The following is a 17,799-nucleotide window of genomic DNA, read 5'->3' on the forward strand; positions in this document are numbered from 1 at the left end:
GAAGCATCCCAGTCTTGTAATTAGGTTCAGCATTTTTAGAATGATTTCTTTTCCTGTTTATCTGATCAAATGAATAAGCTGGATTAACCATAATTAAGAAAAAAAAAGGTGAAAAAGCTTCTCACTGTTTTTCACTGAATATTTTCGAGTCATTGCACTTGCATCAAAAGAAATTTTCTATGTAGATGGTCTAATGATGCCATATGTCTTAATTTTTAGTACTTATTGAAGGAAAAAAATAGAACAGCATTCCTATTTCAAGATATTTCTCAATGTCTTTACCCTAAACCTAAAAAATTAGAATGTTATATTTGAGTTTCTGTGAAAAAGATCTTCTTTAATTGGTTCAGTATACATTTTTGGTTATTTGACATTCCTGTTTAGTCTATGGCAAGTCATTGCTTATTCTTTATACTCAGATGGATGTTTTTTATATGTAAATATTTTATGCCTTTGATTTTATTTATCTTCAAAAACAGACTACAGAAGAAAGACAAGAGGTTATAGATATTAGACAGTCGAACTAAGAAGGTTAGAAGGAACCAGTAACTTACTGTGAATTTTTCTGTATCTTTCCTTCCCCCTTCCAGAAATTCCTCTCTTATCTTAAATAAAGAAATGTAACTTTTATAGGGTGACTAAAACATTTTGTGGTGACAACCGCCTGATGATCAAGGTTTTTAGCCTGGTATTTGAATGCTAGTCAAAGATGCTGAAACAAGCCTAGATCTTACGAAGAATGCAGTGACTGTTTATATTGCAGTTTTTTGAATACTTGTTAGACCACCCTGATTTCAGGACCTCCAACAGAAAAACAAAAGGCATTTTGGCATCTACCTATCTTTTGTGCTGCAAGTAAATTGGGACATTGCACAATTTAGTTCTCTTCTTCCTACTCATAAAATGTATGCTGTCTCTTAGGTAAATGTCTCTGAGATTAGGTATTTATATTCTGATCAGTTTTTTGACAAGTCTTTTTTTTTTTTTTTTAAATTAATTAATTAATTTATTATTATTTTTGGCTGTGTTGGGTCTTCGTTTCTGTGCGAGGGCTTTCTCTAGTTGTGGCAAGCGGGGGCCACTCTTCATCGCGGTGCGCAGGCCTCTCACTATCGAGGCCTCTCACTATCGCGGCCTCTCTTGTTGCGGAGCACAGGCTCCAGATGCGCAGGCTCAGTAGTTGAGGCTCACGGGCCTAGTTGCTCCGTGGCATGTGGGATCTTCCCAGACCAGGGCTCGAACCCGTGTCCCCTGCATTGGCAGACAGATTCTCAACCACTGCGCCACCAGGGAAGCCCTTGACAAGTCTTTTAAATTTCCACATTTATCAAAATCTTTAATGATTTTACTAAAAATGCACCAAATTAGTACAGGTGTGAGACATTATCTAGGGCACTGTTGTCATTAAGAATAATTGAGCCACAATCCTTCAGTTTGTGAACCTTGGTTGGATCCTAGATTTTTGAAAAGTAGATATTTTGGGGGTAGTGTAGGATATTTTAACTGTGGACTACCCATTGGGTGTTACAAAATTACTGTTAATTTTCTTAGCTATGATCATGGTAGTGGTTAAATACAAGACTGTACTTATTAGGAGATGCTTGGCCTGTGCACTTAGGGGTGAAGTGTCTGCAATTATGTTTCAAATGCTTTAGCAAAAAAAAAAAAAAAAAAGAAAAAGAAATAAAACTTAGGTATATAGAGGGAGATTAAATATGGCGAAATATTAATAATTATTGAATTTAGGTGATGGGTGGATGGGTGTTCATGGTAAAATTTTCACCTTTTTGTGTGCTCGAAAGATACCAGAATACAAAACTGGGGGCAGGAATTAGACTTGTGTACACTTTTATATAATTTTAATTCCTTTTAAAAATTTTTACTTAAGATTCAGTGAACTCTAAAGTATGTGTCAGTTAAATGAATCACTGGGAAAAAATGGTTCTTTTATAATGTTTCTGTTGTACTGTGTCAAGGTGTATCTTTATTTTTAAGCGGCCAGAAAGTTTAGAGCCAAAAATCATTTTTTAAAAAATAGGTAAGGTAAAAAGAAATTCAGTGAATAAGTAAACTTTTCTCTTTTGAGGGCATTTACTCCTGTCATTTTCGTTTAGTCTGATGGAAGAGATAGACGGGTCATTTGAAAATTTTACAGTTCTTTAACTTTCATAAGAGCCATTTTAGAGTTTAATTAGAGTTTGATTCCGTGACCCTGGAAAAGTGACTTGGGGTGTACTGGGGGAAAACATTTTACTTTAGCTAAATGTATGATGCCTCCTTTGTGAAGTTTTCCCTCTGAGTCTCCATGCTTCTTCCCTTGTTAGAATCAGACTTCTTGCTGTAAGAGGAATATTAACCATTTTATTTACTATTTTAGGTCCCTTAATTTGGTAATTTTTAGAATACTGGAGTTTAGATTTTCCTGAACTAAGTAACTATTAGTGTTCATGTAAGAGTCAGTTATATTGTTAATATGTTACAGTCTGCATTTTTGTCCTAAAATTTGCATTTACTTATAAAGTTTCTTTTAATTTAGCTAAATAGAGGCCATTTTATACATATAGAAACTTATTCCTTAGTACCTTATTTAAAGAACCAAAGCTTTTCACAGTAGTCCCATAGATGAAGGCCTTATGTAACACACAAGGAAGTTCTTAATAGATTCAAAAATTTCCCATAGATTTGCATTCAAGGAGAGGTACACATTTTTCTCCTTGATTATTACCCAAAATAAGAACAGCCCAGAATTAAGTCACTTATGAAACTTAATATGCCTTATTTTTAGTACTGATTTGAAAAGTGATTAACAGGCAACTTTATAATAAAATTCATTACTTTTATACCTTCTTGTAATGTTTTTTTCTTTGCCCAACCAAAAAATGGTTTAAATTTATGATTCATGAATTTTTCTAACTGAAGACTAAAAGAGTCTGATTGATACGAAGTAGATAGTATGTAAAAGTTCTTTCTGCAAATTTCTTCACTGTTTTTTTGAAATGGAAAACTGAATTAGTAATGTATTGTAGGATTATAAAAAAACAATTTGAGTTTTCTGTTTTATAGTTGAAAATTGAGAAAACCATGAAAGAAAAAGAAGAACTGTTAAAGTTAATTGCTGTTCTGGAAAAAGAAACAACACAACTTCGAGAACAAGTTGGAAGAATGGAAAGAGAACTTAACCATGAGAAAGAAAGATGTGACCAACTGCAAGCAGAGCAAAAGGTTAGTTGTGTCTTATGTAACTGATTGGAGTTATAGTATATTGTCTGAAACCCACTTTTTTCAGGAACTGAACCAGTTAAAATGAGTGAAGACCACATGTTGAAAAAAGTAGCATTTAGATAGATGTTTGTATGAGAATAGGTCAGAGCCTATCACCCTTCTGTCATAGCCTCTTTTATGTTGTAAATGGTTAAAATACCTGTAGATTTTTGGTATCAGGCTTGTGACATAGTCCCCGACAACTGTTTCTAGATGCTTTACATCTAATTGTAGAATACTTGATTGATCTTGGGGAGAGGGGTTAGAAATACAATTAGGAATGATAAACACTGAATAAAGGGAAGAATAGAATAAAGTAGTTAAAATTACTTTTCTAAAAAGTAGAATTTAGTGAAATAAGATGTAATATTAGAATTTTGAAATCCTTGATGTGAGAAATGCAATAAATTATACTAAAAACCACCTAACTAAAAATAGGCACAATTTCTTAATCTAAGAAAAAAAGAAGTATAAGTGTAAAACAGTGTGGCTTGATTAGAGATACAAATGGATTTAAGTCAGTAGCCAAAAACAATGGAAAAAAACAATCACCTAATTTATTTAATATTTTCATAAGAAAATCTGTTAGTTTTGACAAATGCACAGATTATGATTATACATATCACAGTCTCACATATGTTGTAACTAGTTGGATATGCTAATGTCCATTGACAGGATTGATCTATTGTTCCCTAGGGATGGGGTCTGTTCCATTTTTCTTTTGTGCAGCAAGACCTAGAACAGTTGCTTAATAATTGTTAATTGAACCATTAGTACAGTGATTCTCAGTAGGTTTTATACTCCAGTGAAGTGGTTGTATATTGCACACCTGAGCAGAGATGATATACAGATAGGGCTCAAACTGAAAAGATTTCTTTAGCCTTATTCTGTTTGAGGATTGCTTATTTGAGTTAGAGGGTAAACGTAACGTATAGCAATGTATACAGTTGTGAATCTCCTTATAAACATCTGTAAAGTCTTCTGCCCTTATTACCGTTAGCCTTTTTAGTTTAAAATACAGTTATTCCCCCAATTTTACTCTTGGGGAATACTTGCAGTCCTGCAGTAGGAGTATCCTACAGTAGGAGTAAGATACTCTATTTGGGTAAGGAACCACTTTTTTTTTTTTTTTTTGTGACCGTGGGGCGTGTGGGATCTTAGTTCCCCAACCAGGGATTGAATCAGTGCCCCCTGCAGTGGAAGCACAGAGTCTTAACCACTGGACCACCAGGGAAGTCCAAGGAACCACTTTTTAAATTTGAACTTTTTAAGCAGGTGTACCAAATATTATATTACAAATGTTATGATAAAACCTCATTGTATGTGCCTAGCTTGACTGTTAGGACATTCAGCTAAATTTTTAATTCAATTGTTATAACTCCTTTGCTATCCTTTGTATAATTCTTACCCTTCTCTTTCTATTCTTCACGCATTTCTCTCGATGTTTGTACCTGGATTTGATAGTTTTCCAAAGTGGCCCATTACAGCATGAACTTAGCCGATGAGATCAAGAATACCTTGAAATATGACCTTTAAGGTTAGACTCTGATCGCCTTGAAATCCAAGGGAAGAAAGGATGATTTGCGAGAGTAGGAATGGCAGAATGAGAGGCCTTCAATTGCGTGAAATACTGATGTACATTAGGCCATTTCTCCGGTTCAGTCGAGTATTAGCTGAGATTTAAACAGTCTCAGGTTCTCTGCTGTCCAGGTGACAAGGGGTTAAGCACTACAGACAAGACTAAAGATTATTCTGACAGACTTTGGTTGAGAAAGTGGTAGATTGAGGTCAAGGGATTAATGAAGCAAAATCTGTAGGAGATTGTGGCAGTGGTACCCAGAAGAGATCTTTGGAAGCTTTTATGGCAACTCATAAATCTTGATGACAGTCACTAATCTTGAAAGGCACTTCTTCCTTGCTGCTATCCTTCCATTGGAATATACTCTCTGGGAAGATGAAGTATGTGGAAGTGATTTTTAAAAATATGTTATACTGTAGAAAATGGTGATAAAAGGACCTAGAATGGTATTGGTTACGTAATAGATGCTCACTAACTTTAAGTAGCTATTATTGTTGTATTAATTTTCATAGTGATAGACCAGAGAATCATCAAGGAAGAACTAAAATATGAAGAGTGTCATTCAAGAGGAATAGAAATTGACAGCATTTTCCCCAGATTTTAAAAGTATTGATAATATTTGTATAATGTTATATACAAACAATTATGAGTTATATTTTGGCAACTGCTTATTTCTGGGGATAAAATAACATGCTTGCCAGGAGAGATAGTTCTTCTTTGTTACTAGTCGTGAGGCTTGTAGTTTTTTATGAATTTGCTTTTTACTTCCAAAATTATAGTCTCCATCTTAATCAGGGAGGCCTGCTGGGCAGTTAGAACAGCTCAGGAACTTTCAAACCTGGGTTAGTTGCGTGGCTTCTAAAATCTGTGACATTTCTTGGCATCTGTTTAAAATCTATTCCATGGTATGAATTCTAAAAAACAATCTTCATATAATAGTTCTAAAGGGCTTCTCTTTGAGGTATGAGTATATACCCTCTGAATATCTGAAGGACTATTAAGATATTTACAATTCATTTAAAATTTTATAATAGTATACTAGGAATGATCTGTAGAGAACTTCAGTTTCTTCATGGTAGAAGAAATATATTGCATTTTCATTGTTTTATAAATTATGATTAACTCATTACCCATTCAATACTTGACAAATACTAAAACAGTTAAATGTTTATAATAATTAAATGTTTATAAATAAAATCTTCCATCTTTTGTAAACATTGACTTTTCTCATTGTAAAATGCCACTAGAGGGAACACTCATTTTGTAAATTAAAAGAATTGGACAAGTTAAGATTATCAAAACCAATTGGTATAAGTGATGCGTTTAATTATATTTAACGTTGGCTCCTTGAAGGTATAAGGTAGGATTACAAAGTAGATTAAAACTGAAACCAAATAATATTTATAAATTGAGAGCTATAAATTATATATTGTATTTCCCCTAGATTATTTTAATGTGATATATATGTTCCATTATCCATGGATACTCTAAATTTAAAAAGTAACAATTTTCATTAAGGATAATTTTTACATTCATTTTTAGTTCAACTTCAAAGAAGTGTGGATTTTTCTCTCCTGTAAAAGGCTGATTAATAAGAGTAACTCATATAATACTTGATGTAAGCCAGGTGCTATTCTGAGTGTTTTACGTCTGTTAACTCTCTTTATACTATGAAGTGTAGGTTACTTAACCTGCCTACAGTTGAACAGTTTATATAAGTGGTGCAGGCAGGCAGTCTGGCTCCAGCCAGTGCTCTTAATCACACTGTATACTATACCAGTGTTCTTAATGGCACACTATACCTACTGCTGCGGGCTTATCTAATTGATCTTTTTTAAAAACAGCTTTGTTGAGATGTAATTTACATACCCCCAAAGTTCATCACTTTAAAGTATAAAATTCAGTGGTTTTTATTATATTTATAGAATTGCGCAACCATTACCATAACCTAGTTTTAGAACCCCCAAAAGAAATCTTTTTTTTTTTTTTCTGAGCACTTAGAACTATTTTATTTACAACATTGAAAATAACACACCTACCTGTGTCCTGAACAAAGAAATGAGTGGAAATTTCTCTAGTGTTTTTTTTTTTTTTTTTTTTTAATTTATTTATTTATTTTCGGCTGTGTTGGGTCTTCGTTTCTGTGTGAGGGCTTTCTCTAGTTGCGGCAAGCGGGGGCCACTCTTCATCGCGTTGCGCGGGCCTCTCACTGTCGCGGCCTCTCCCGTTGCGGAGCACAGGCTCCAGACGCGCAGGCTCAGTAGTTGTGGCTCACGGGCTTAGTTGCTCTGCGGCATGTGGGATCTTCCCAGACCAGGGCTCGAACCCGTGTCCCCTGCACTGGCAGGCAGATTCTTAACCACTGCGCCACCAGGGAAGCCCTCTAGTGTTTTAAGAGGCAGGTTCCACTCATAGAATTCAGCACCTGCTAGGGCTGGCACTTCCGCAGTCCCACAGGACAGCAGTGGCCAGCAGGGACCTCAGCGTGGGGGACCCCTGATCCTTGGGGCCCGAGGGGGTGGTCCACCTTCCATTCACACTGTGGCTCTTCGGTCAGAAGAGGCCCCTGCTCAGGGGCTGAAACCTGGTCCCTTTGTGCCTGCTCAGCTCCTCGAGAACCTGCTTCTCCTTCTGGTACCTCTTCTGCCACTCGGCCTCCGTGCTGTGTGTGAAGCCCAGCAGGTGACGGAGCCCGTGGGTGGCAGTCACAGTCAGGATGTCATAGTAGTCTTCATTTTCTTTGCAGTGCTGGAAGATATACTCCACTCCTAGGAAAATGTCTCCTAAATTATAGTCATCTGGAAAATCAGGCTGGGGAATTTTGCCTGCTTTCAGATCCTCATGAAATGGAAAGGAAAGCACATCTGTTGGGGTATTTTTGTCTCTGTAGATTCTGTTAATCGGCTGAATCTTTCTGTTGTTGACACAGACGACCCCCAGGTCGAACCTCTGTACCCACAGGGCTCTCCGCATTACCTGCACCTTCTCGCGGAACCGCGCCCGCCCGCCTCAGGGGCACTGTCCGCTGCAGGTTCCTCAGCACCAAGCTCATCACGGCCGGAGCCCCGCCCCAAAAGAAATCTTGTACCTATTTGTCGTCACTCTTTATTTCCCACAAGTCCCAGGCAACCACTAATCTAAGTTTTCTGTCTCTATGGATTTGCATATTTTGGACATTGCATACAAATGGAATAATATGTGGCCTTTTGTGACTAGCTTCTTTCACTTATAATGTTTTCAAGCTTCACCCATTTTAGAGTATGTGTCAGCAGTTTGTTCTTTTTAATGTCACATAATATCCCATTGTATTAGTCTTTTTTTAACCCCCAACTTTACATTTATTAGACTTATGTAAAAATTAGCAGGTTGTATGTATATTCCATGTGTTCTTGTTTTTGTTTTGGAGTGCTAGATATATATTTGAAATTAGAAGATTGAAAACTAGATATATATTTGAAATTAGAAGATTGAAAATTGAATGGTATTGAATCTTGTTTTCCAAGTAGAACTAAAATGTGCTGTGATCCTGTTAAGTTTTCTAGTTAGTTTAGTTTATGATTTTTTGGTCCCTAAACTATGAATTGAGTTTTTTTCATAACATAAATTATATTCTTAACTTGAATATTGGTAACTTAAGATGTACTTCAAGATATTTTAAAACCAATTTCTTTTGTGGGTACTAAGTCAATATTGCTTAAACAATATGAGGAGCGTGTTATGAACTATTGTATATATTCATATTGTTCTGGTTCTTAAGTTTCACAAACTAGGTAGGGTACCTTGAGACATTACCAGGCATTTGGGAGTTATCATAGGTCTAGGAGTGAGAGAACATGAAAGATCTCTCATTATGATGGTGGCTCTGGCTAGTGTGGACCTCTTCAACTATCTTTATTTTTTTGGCTTTATTTATCCTTGCGTTGGATACCTGGTTTTGGACAGAGGTAGTTTAAGGCATTTAAACTGCTTAATGTATGGATTGCCCCAATTGCTTATATATATATATATATCTAATGTGTAGAATTGCTAAAAACCAATTTTGAAGTTAGGATATCATTGAATTTCTAATTCTCTTTTACCGGTTTATTATTGAGAAGACACAAAGGCTTAATTTTAATGCATAATTTAATGTATTTAGCAATACGTTTCTTTAAAGCCAATTACTTTCATTTTGCACCTGATTTGCTAAGTAATAGTTTCAGAAATTCATAATCTTTTGTTTCTAAAATATATTTATATACTTTGAACTAGCTCATAATCTTGTGTAGACTAATACAGAGGTGTAACATGAAGCATTTTTTTTTAACATCTTTATTGGAGTATAATTGCTTTACAATGTTGTGTTAGTTTCTGCTGTATAACAAAGTGAATCAGCTATACGTATACATATATCCCCATATCCCCTCCCTCTTGCGTCTCCCTCCCACCCTCTCTACCCCACCCCTCTAGGTGGTCACAAAGCACTGAGCTGATCTCCCTGTGCTGTGCGGCTGCTTCCCACTAGCTATCTATTTTATATTTGGTAGTGTATATATGTCAGTGCTACTCTCTTACTTCGTCCCAGCTTACCCTTCCCCCTCCCCGTGTCCTCAAGTCCATTCTCTATGTCTGCGTCTTTATTCCTGTCCTGCCCCTAGGTACATGAAGTATTTTTTATAGTTTGTTTCACAAGACTTGTAGCATTGAGTATTTTTCATTCAGTTTCAGGTATAATTGACAAAATTGTAGGATATTTAAAGTGTACATAATGATGATTTGAATATGTATAAAGGAAAGGATTGTGAAAGGAATCCTTGTGAAAGGATTCCTCCCATCTAATTAATTAACACATCTTCAACTACATATTTATCCTTTTTTTTTTTTTTTTGGCTGCACTGCATGGCCTATGGGATGTTAGTTCCCAGACCAGGGATCGAACCCATGGCCCCTGCAGTGGAAGCACGGAGTCCTAACCACTGGGCCGCCAGGGAATTCCCCTATTTATCCTTGTGTGTGTGTGTGTGTGTGTGTGTGTGTGTGTGTGTGTGTGTGTGAGAGAGAGTGTGAGAGAGAGAGAGAGAGAGAGGGAAAGAAAGAGAGAACATTTAAGTTCTCTTAGCAAATTTCAATCATACAGTATAGTGTTGTTAACTGTAGTCACAATGTTATACATTAGATCCTCAGACTTTATTCATCTTATAGCTAAAACTTTGTCCCCTATTATCAACCTCCCTGCCCCCCACCCCTCAGCCCCTGGCACCCGCTTTTCTATTCTTTTTCTGTGAGTTTGACTTTTTATTTAGATTCTGCATATGAGTAGATACCATGCAGTATTTATCTGGCGTATTTCACTTAGCATAATGCTCTCAAGGTCCATCCATGTTGTTGCAAATGGCAGGATTTTCTTCTTTCTCGTGACTGAATAGTATTCCATTGTATTTATATACCACATTTTCTGTATCCATTCACTCACTGATATACATTTAGGTTGTTTCTTTATCTTGATTGTTGTGCATATGCTGCAGTGAACATGAGAGTGCAGATAAATCTCTTCCATATCCTGTTTTCATTTCCTTTGGGTACATACCCAGGAGTGGGATTGCTGAATCACATGGTATAGTTTTAGTTCCGTGTTGTTTTCCATGGTGCCTGCACCAGTTTACATTTCCACCAACAGTGCACAAGGGTTCCCTTTTCTCCACATCTTCACCAGTATTTTGTTATCCCTTGTATGTATGTATGTATGTATGTATGTATGTATGTATGTATTTATTTATTTAGGGCTGCACTGGGTCTTTGTTGCTGCTCGTGGGCTTTCTCTAGTTGCAGCGAGTGGGAGCTACTCTTCCTTGCGGTGCACATGCTTCTCATTGCGGTGGCTTCTCTTGTTGAGGAGCACGGGCTTCAGTAGTTGTGGCACGCAGGCTTAGTTGCTCCACGGCACGTGGGATCTTCCCGGAGCAGGGCTCGAACCCGTGTCCCCTGCATTGGCAGGCGGATTCTTAACCACTGTGCTGCCAGGAAAGTCCTATCCCTTGTCTTTTTGATGACAGCCATTCTGATAGGTGTGAGCTGATATGCATTGTGGCTTTGATTTGCATTTCCCAGATTTTGAGCACCTTTTCATGTACCTTGAGCACCTTTTCATGTGCCTGTTGGCCATTCGTATGTTGTCTTTGGAAGAAAATGTCTTTTCAGTTCCTCTGCCAATTTTTAAATTGGATTGTGGGGTTTTTATTGGGGGGGGCAGCTGTTGAGGTGTGTGAATTCTTTAAATATAATTTTGGATATTAACCTCTTATCAGATATTTGATTTGCAAACATTTTCTCCAATTTCAGAGGTTGCTTTTTCATTTTGTTGGTGGTTTCCTTTGCTGTGCGGAACCTTTTTTAGTTTGATGTAGTCCTGCTTGTTTATTTTTGCTTTTGGTATCAAATCCAAAAATTCATTGCCAAGACCAAGGTCAAGGAGCTTATTACCCCCTGTGTTCTCTCCTAGGAGTTGTATGGTTTCAAGTCTTAAATTTAAGTCTTTTATTCATTTGAGTTGATTTTTGTGTATGGTTTAAGATGGTGGTCCAGTTTCATTCTTTTGCATGTGGCTGTCCAGCTTTCCCAGGACGATTTGTTGAAGAGAGTACCCTTTTCCTATTGTATATTCTTGGTTCCTTTGTTGTACTGATAGATTGATTGAACACATATGCATGGGTTTATTGCTGGGTCTCTTTTCTGTTGCATTGATCTGGTATAACGTAAATCATTCAATTTTAATTAAAAAAGCAACTTAATATAAGTAAAATTATACCATCCTAAATTTTTTCTTCTTATTTAAAAACGTATGTGAAACCTAACATTAAAAATTACTTGTCTGTGGAATGTGTACATGTTCAGGAAATAATTTAGACATTTGTAGATATAATTGTAGCCTTTCTTCCCTCTCCTTTTTCTACTCCAACCAAAAAAATTTAATCCTTTGGATCTGGAATTTTCTTGTAAAGCTAGAATTTTTTTTAACCATTTATTTATATTTAATTTTTATTTTATATTGGAGTATAGTTGATTTACAATGTTGTGTTAGTTTCAGGTGTACAGAAAAGTGATTCAGTTGTACATATATATACACACACACACACACACACACACACACACATTCTTTTTCAGATTCTTATCCCATATAGGTTATTACAGAATATTGAGTAGAGTTCCCTGTGGTCTTCAGTAGGTCGTTGTTGATTATCTATTTTATATATAGTAGTGTGTATATGTTAATCCTGTATATGTTAATCCCAAACTCCTAATTTATCCTTCCAACATTTCCCCTTTGGTAACCATAAGTTTTTTGTTTTTTTTTAAAAATTTTATTTATTTATTTATTTTTGACTGTGTTGGGTCTTCGTTGCTGCACGCGGGCTTTTTCTAGTTGCGGCAAGCGGGGGCTATTCTTTGTTGCGGTGCGTGGGCTTCTCCTTGCGGTGGCTTCTCTTGTTGTGGAGCACAGGTTCTAGGCGCGTGGGCTTCAGTAGTTGTGGTGCGCGGGCTCGGTAGTTGTGGCTCGCAGGCTCTAGAGCACAGGCTCAGTAGCTGTGGCGCGCGGGCTCAGTAGTTGTGGCTTGCAGGCTCTAGAGCGCAGGCTCAGTAGTTGTGGCGCACGGGCTTAGTTGCTCCACGGCATGTGGGATCTTCCCGGACCAGGGCTCGAACCCGTGTCCCCTGCATTGGCAGATGGATTCTTAACCACTGCGCCACCCGGGATGTCCCCATAAGTTTGTTTCTGAAATCTGTGAGTCTGTTTCTGTTTTGTAAATAAGTTCATTTGTGTCATTTTTTTAGATTCCACATATAAGTGATATTATATAATATTTTTCTTTTTCTGACTTCACTTAGTATGATAATCTCTAAGTCTGTCTATGTTGCTGCAAATGTCATTATTTCATTCTTTTTTATGCCTGAGTAATATTCCATTGTATGTATGTATGTGTGTGTATATATATATATACCACATCTTCTTTATCCATTCCTCCATTAGTGGACATTTAGGTTGCTTCCATGTCTTGGCTATTGTAAATAGTGCTGCATTGAACATTGGGGTGCATATATCTTTTCGAATTATGGTTTTCTCTAGATATATGCCCCGGAATGGGATTGCTGGATCATATGGTAGTTCTATTTTCAGTTTTTTAAGGAACCCCCATACTGTTCTTCATAGTGGCTGTACGAGTTTACATTCCCACCAGCAGTGTAGGAGGGTTCCCTTTTCTCCACACCCTCTCCAGCATTTGTTATTTGTAGACTTTTTGATGATGGCCATTCTGACTGATGTGAGGTGATACCTCACTGTACTTTTGATTTGCATTTCTCTAATAATTAGTGATATTGAGCATCTTTTCATGTGCTTTTTGGCCATCTGTATGTCTTCTTTGGAGAAATGTCTATTTAGGTCTTCTGTCTTTTTTTTGGCTGTGCAGTTTGGCTTGTAGGATCTTAGTTCCCTGAACAGGGATCAAACCTGGGCCCTTGGCAGTGAAAGGATGGAATCCTAACCACTGGACCACCAGGGAATTCCCTTCCTAGTTTTTGATTTGGTTGTTTTTTTTGATACTGAGCTACATGAGCTGTCTGTATATTTTGGAGATTAATCCCTTGTTGGTTGCATCGTTTGCAAATATTTTTTCCCATTCTATGGGTTGCCTTTTCGTGTTTTGTTTTTGTGTGTGTGTGTGTGTGTGTGTGTGCGTGTGCTGGGTCTTCATTGAGGTGTGCAGGCTCTTCATTGCGGTGTGCGGGCTTCTCTAGTTGTGGCGCATGGGTTTCTCTAGTCATGGTGTGCAGGCTTCTCTAGTCTCTAGTTATGGCGTGCGGGCTTAGTGGCCCCATGGCGTGTGGGATTTTAGTTCCCCGACCAGGGGTCGAACCCATGTCCCCTGAATTGGAAGGTGGATTCTTAACCACTGGACCACCAGGGAAGTCCTGTCTTTCCGTTTTGTTTATGGTTTCACAAAGGTAGAATTTAAGTGTCTTTGCTCATAGCAGACTTTTGATAGTAGAAGTGGCTCTTATTACATTTTATTGTATTTAAACTTTGCTCTCTTGGAATATGGACAATATTCTCCATGGAAATTTTCTTTTTTTTCTTTTTTAAAAATTTATTTATTTTGGCTGAGCCGGGTCTTAGTTGTGGCATGCATCCTCTTAGTTGCAACATGCATGCGGGATCTAGTTCCCCAACCAGGGATCGAACCCAGGCCCCCTGCATTGGGAATGCGGAGTTTTACCCACTGGGCCATGAGGGAAGTCCCTTCATGGAAATGTTCTTAGTGCAATTTTTTGCCGTTGTTGCTTGAATAAAAGTATAAGGTTTTCTTAAGATAAATTTGAAGTTTATTACCGAAGAGGTTATATGAATATTTGTTTAAATTCAGAGACCTAAAGTACTGCAAATTGAAATATGCTAAAAAAGTAAGTTATGGTTTCTGTCAGGTTAGTTTACAAATAAAAAGTTTACAAGTAAAAAACAAACAAAAACTGTAACTGAGGGACTTCCCAGGTGGCGCAGTGGTTTAGACTCGGTGCTCCCAACACAGGGGGCCTGGGTTCGATCCCTTTTCCGGGAACTAGGTCTCACATGCATGCTGCAAGTAAGAGTTCGCATGCCACAACTAAGGAGCTGGCGAGCTGCAACAAAGGAGCCCACCTGCTGCAACTAAGACCCGATGCAACCAAATAAATAAATACATATTTAAAAAAAAAACTAACTGAAACTTAAACAGGTTGTTTTTATGGGAGCAATGTTAATGAAACAGTTAATTCCCTAGTTATTATTGTTATTTATTTTGCCTTTTAGCACATTATTTTAATGCCATGAAGATAGTTTATTATAGTACATTGTTGTCAGTTATATTTTTGTTTGGTGTATTTCTAGGAACCAGAGAAGATATATTTATATTTTCTATAACTATCTACATAGCTTGGTATTATAGTTGATTTCAAGAAGCACAGTGTTTGAGAAAAGCCAGATTACCTCAAATGAGTAAGATTTATTTTAAAATCTATTAGCAATTTCCATAAATGACATAATCCTTTTGCCAATGATTTGCCATTTAGAGTATTCAGGTACTAATTTACTAAATTTTATTGCTGTATATGTTTGAATCCAGAATATCATCATACTTTTTTCTAGATAATTGTCTGATTTCTTTACATATATTCATTTGCAGTCAGAGTTAATTTTGTGTTTATTTAACATAGGAATAAATGTGTTAAGATATTTTTAGTGCATGTTTAGTCACATAGATGATTCACAGTCTTTTTATCTGGTTGTTCATATTTGAGGGTATGACTTGGGGGAGTTGGTAATAGTGGGTCATGGTGACGTGATCCTTCAATTTAGGAGGAGGGGGCGAAGTCTGCTGCATGAATCTGAAATGCCCAAATCTCTTAATCTCCTTTTGCCCCCACTTTTGTTACTGTTCTTATCTTGGTGCACAGTGTAGCTGACTTACTCATCTCTTTAAGTTTTTCTCTGTTTTGATATTAGAATTATGGTGCCCTTTTGACATAGCTTGCAAATACTGACCAAATGAATATTTATTCCAAATTTCAAGTGTTTTTCAAAGACTGTGTTGTAGATTTTACTGTTTTAAAAATGTTATTATTATTTTTTTAAAGAAAACATGGCTCTTAGTTATTTGTATGTACACTAAGGGCTTTGATGTCATTTTCATGCTAAGGAAAACTTAGACACATTGAAGATGGTTATCCTTCACTCAGACATGAGTGCTACAGGCCTGAAGAATAATCCCCACTTTAGTATTTTCATGCCTTTTGCAGTGGGCTTGGATGCTGAGAAGCTATTGGTTGCTTTTATAGGTACCAAGAAAAGATTCCGAGACTCTCAAGTATAGTTAGAATTAATTTGTGACTCACTATAGGGTTAACTGACTCATAGATAAAGCAGTTAGTTTATGTTTTGTGTTTAGTTGCTTATGAATCTTTTCTAGTTATTCTCCTATACCTTTTCTTTAGAATGCTATTTACCCACTATAGAACTTCATTAATTGAAGAATCAGAAACTAGTTTTTGCCTCTAGGCAATCTAATCTTTTTCCTAGGAAGAAATACCTGGATTAAATCTGTAGCCTACTCACAGTACCAAGAGAGCATTTGGTAAAAATAAAAATTAAAAAAAAAAAGTAAAAAACTATTTAGAAACCTCTCTGACCTTATAAATCAGCAAGACAAATACTGAAAATGTGTCAAATATTAAAGGATCATTGGATAGTGACAACAATTATGGCAGAGGGAGTAAATAAATATCACCTGCTTTCTCTGGTGTTGTGTAGAATTAAAATCAGAAAAGCATTTAGTTTTGCATAACAGTCTTTGGTTTATGTTGCAAATTCAGTACGGCAAACAGTTGTTTTGAGCAAAAATAAAACCAATAGAGTGTATCTGACCTCTATTGTGATAAGCTTCTTAATGAATTATGTTGTTCTTAGATGCAGTTTAGTAATTTTCATATTCTAGCAAGATATTTAAAGTGATATTCTACCTATAAGTAAAAAATTTGGCTGTTACTTTATGAAAATCAAAGTGGCTTATAAATACTTTGTAACATTTGATACATTTAAATTGGCAGAATGGTGATTTTCTTTAGTTTTCATTGCTGGGTTGATGGGTGGTACTTTTTTTTTTTTTTTTTGGCTGTGCCACAGGGCATGCGGGATCCTAGTTCCCTGACCAGGGATCGAACCCGTGCTCCCTGCAGTGAAAGCGCAGAGTCTTTATTTATTTATTTGTTTATTTATTTATGGCCACGTTGGGTCTTGTTGCTGTGCTCTGGCTTTCTCTAGTTGCAGCGAGCGGGGGCTAGTCTTCATCGCAGTGTGCGGACTTCTCATTGTGGTGGCTTCTCTTCTTGCGGAGTACGGGCTCTAGAGCGCAGGCTCAGTAGTTGAGACAGATGGGCTTAGTTGCTCCATGGCATGTGGGATCTTCCCAGACCAGGGCTCGAACCCGTGTCCTCTGCATTGGCAGGGGAATTCTTAACCACTGCGCCACAAGGAAAGGCAGAAGCGCGGAGTCTTAACCACTGGACCGCCAGGGAAGTCCCAGGTGGTACTTTCATTAGTACCACCCGGGACTTTTAAAATTTTTAAATTTTAAAATTATTTTTTTAACAAACACAATTTGTCTTAATTTATCAGTTCTTTTGATGTATAGTTTCCCATAAGTATGGGGAAACCTCCAAATGCGCTGTTATATTTGGTTCTCATAATTTTATAAACGAGGCAGAAAAGGGCTTATTATCTCCATTTTACAAATTATAAAACAGGCTTAGGGAGAGGCTTGATCAGATTCTCATAAGTTACTTAATTGTCTTAATTGATGTGATAAAAAATTTTAAATTATCTGTTTAAAGTAGACTATTCTATTTTAAAATGAAATTCATCACATTTACTACCTCTTTCATATTCATGTCAGTGTCTTTAAATATTTGTTCCGCCCTCTTGAATCACAGTGACAGGAGCTTTAGGAACATGGCTTTAGGCATATATCTTAACTTAGTGCTTTGGTATAATTATCAGTGGCACTTAGTGATTTATGCTAGAAGAAGTTGGTGTTAACTTTGTTTAGTATCATGAAACCTGTTTTGTCATTGAGGTAACATTGGAAAGCGAGATGTAAAAAGCAAAGTGACTAATTTTTAAATTTTTTCCTCACTTCAGTTGCCTGCCCTCTGGTGGGGAAGTTAGTGAAATCAGCAGTGTGTGAAAAGTCCTGGAAAAAAGTTAATAATTGTTTAATTTAGTATTTGAAAAGTTTAATGTATGTTACCATTTCAGGTTTAGTTTTTAATCTTATAAACTTTGGAGGGGACAAATGTGGGATTAAACTTTTAAGCATAAATAGATTTCTTAGAGATATACAAATTTGTATTTCTAATTATGTTTCTGTGTTTCTCAAAATATTTTGTTATTGTTT

At 36.6% G+C, this 17,799-nt stretch overlaps 1 protein-coding gene and 1 pseudogene across 7 annotated transcripts in view; one reads left to right on the plus strand and one right to left on the minus strand.

Annotated features, from left to right (window-relative positions):
• The window catches only part of TAX1BP1 (Tax1 binding protein 1), a 92,361-nt gene that overhangs the window by 25,585 nt on the left and 48,977 nt on the right, over positions 1-17,799 (plus strand). For all 6 annotated transcript variants that reach the window (XM_082471794.1, XM_082471795.1, XM_082471796.1 and 3 more), the window contains one exon: positions 3,064-3,222. In XM_082471794.1, the coding sequence (XP_082327920.1) occupies positions 3,064-3,222 (159 nt within the window). The remainder of the gene's footprint in view (positions 1-3,063; positions 3,223-17,799) is intronic.
• LOC309665526 (endoribonuclease YbeY pseudogene) lies at positions 3,229-17,798 on the minus strand (annotated as a pseudogene). Its single transcript has one exon. The product of its transcript is annotated as an endoribonuclease YbeY pseudogene (transcript).

The sequence above is a fragment of the Balaenoptera physalus genome, assembly GCF_965194825.1.
Source record: "Balaenoptera physalus genome assembly, chromosome: 8".
Taxonomy (NCBI): Eukaryota; Metazoa; Chordata; class Mammalia; order Artiodactyla; family Balaenopteridae; genus Balaenoptera; species Balaenoptera physalus.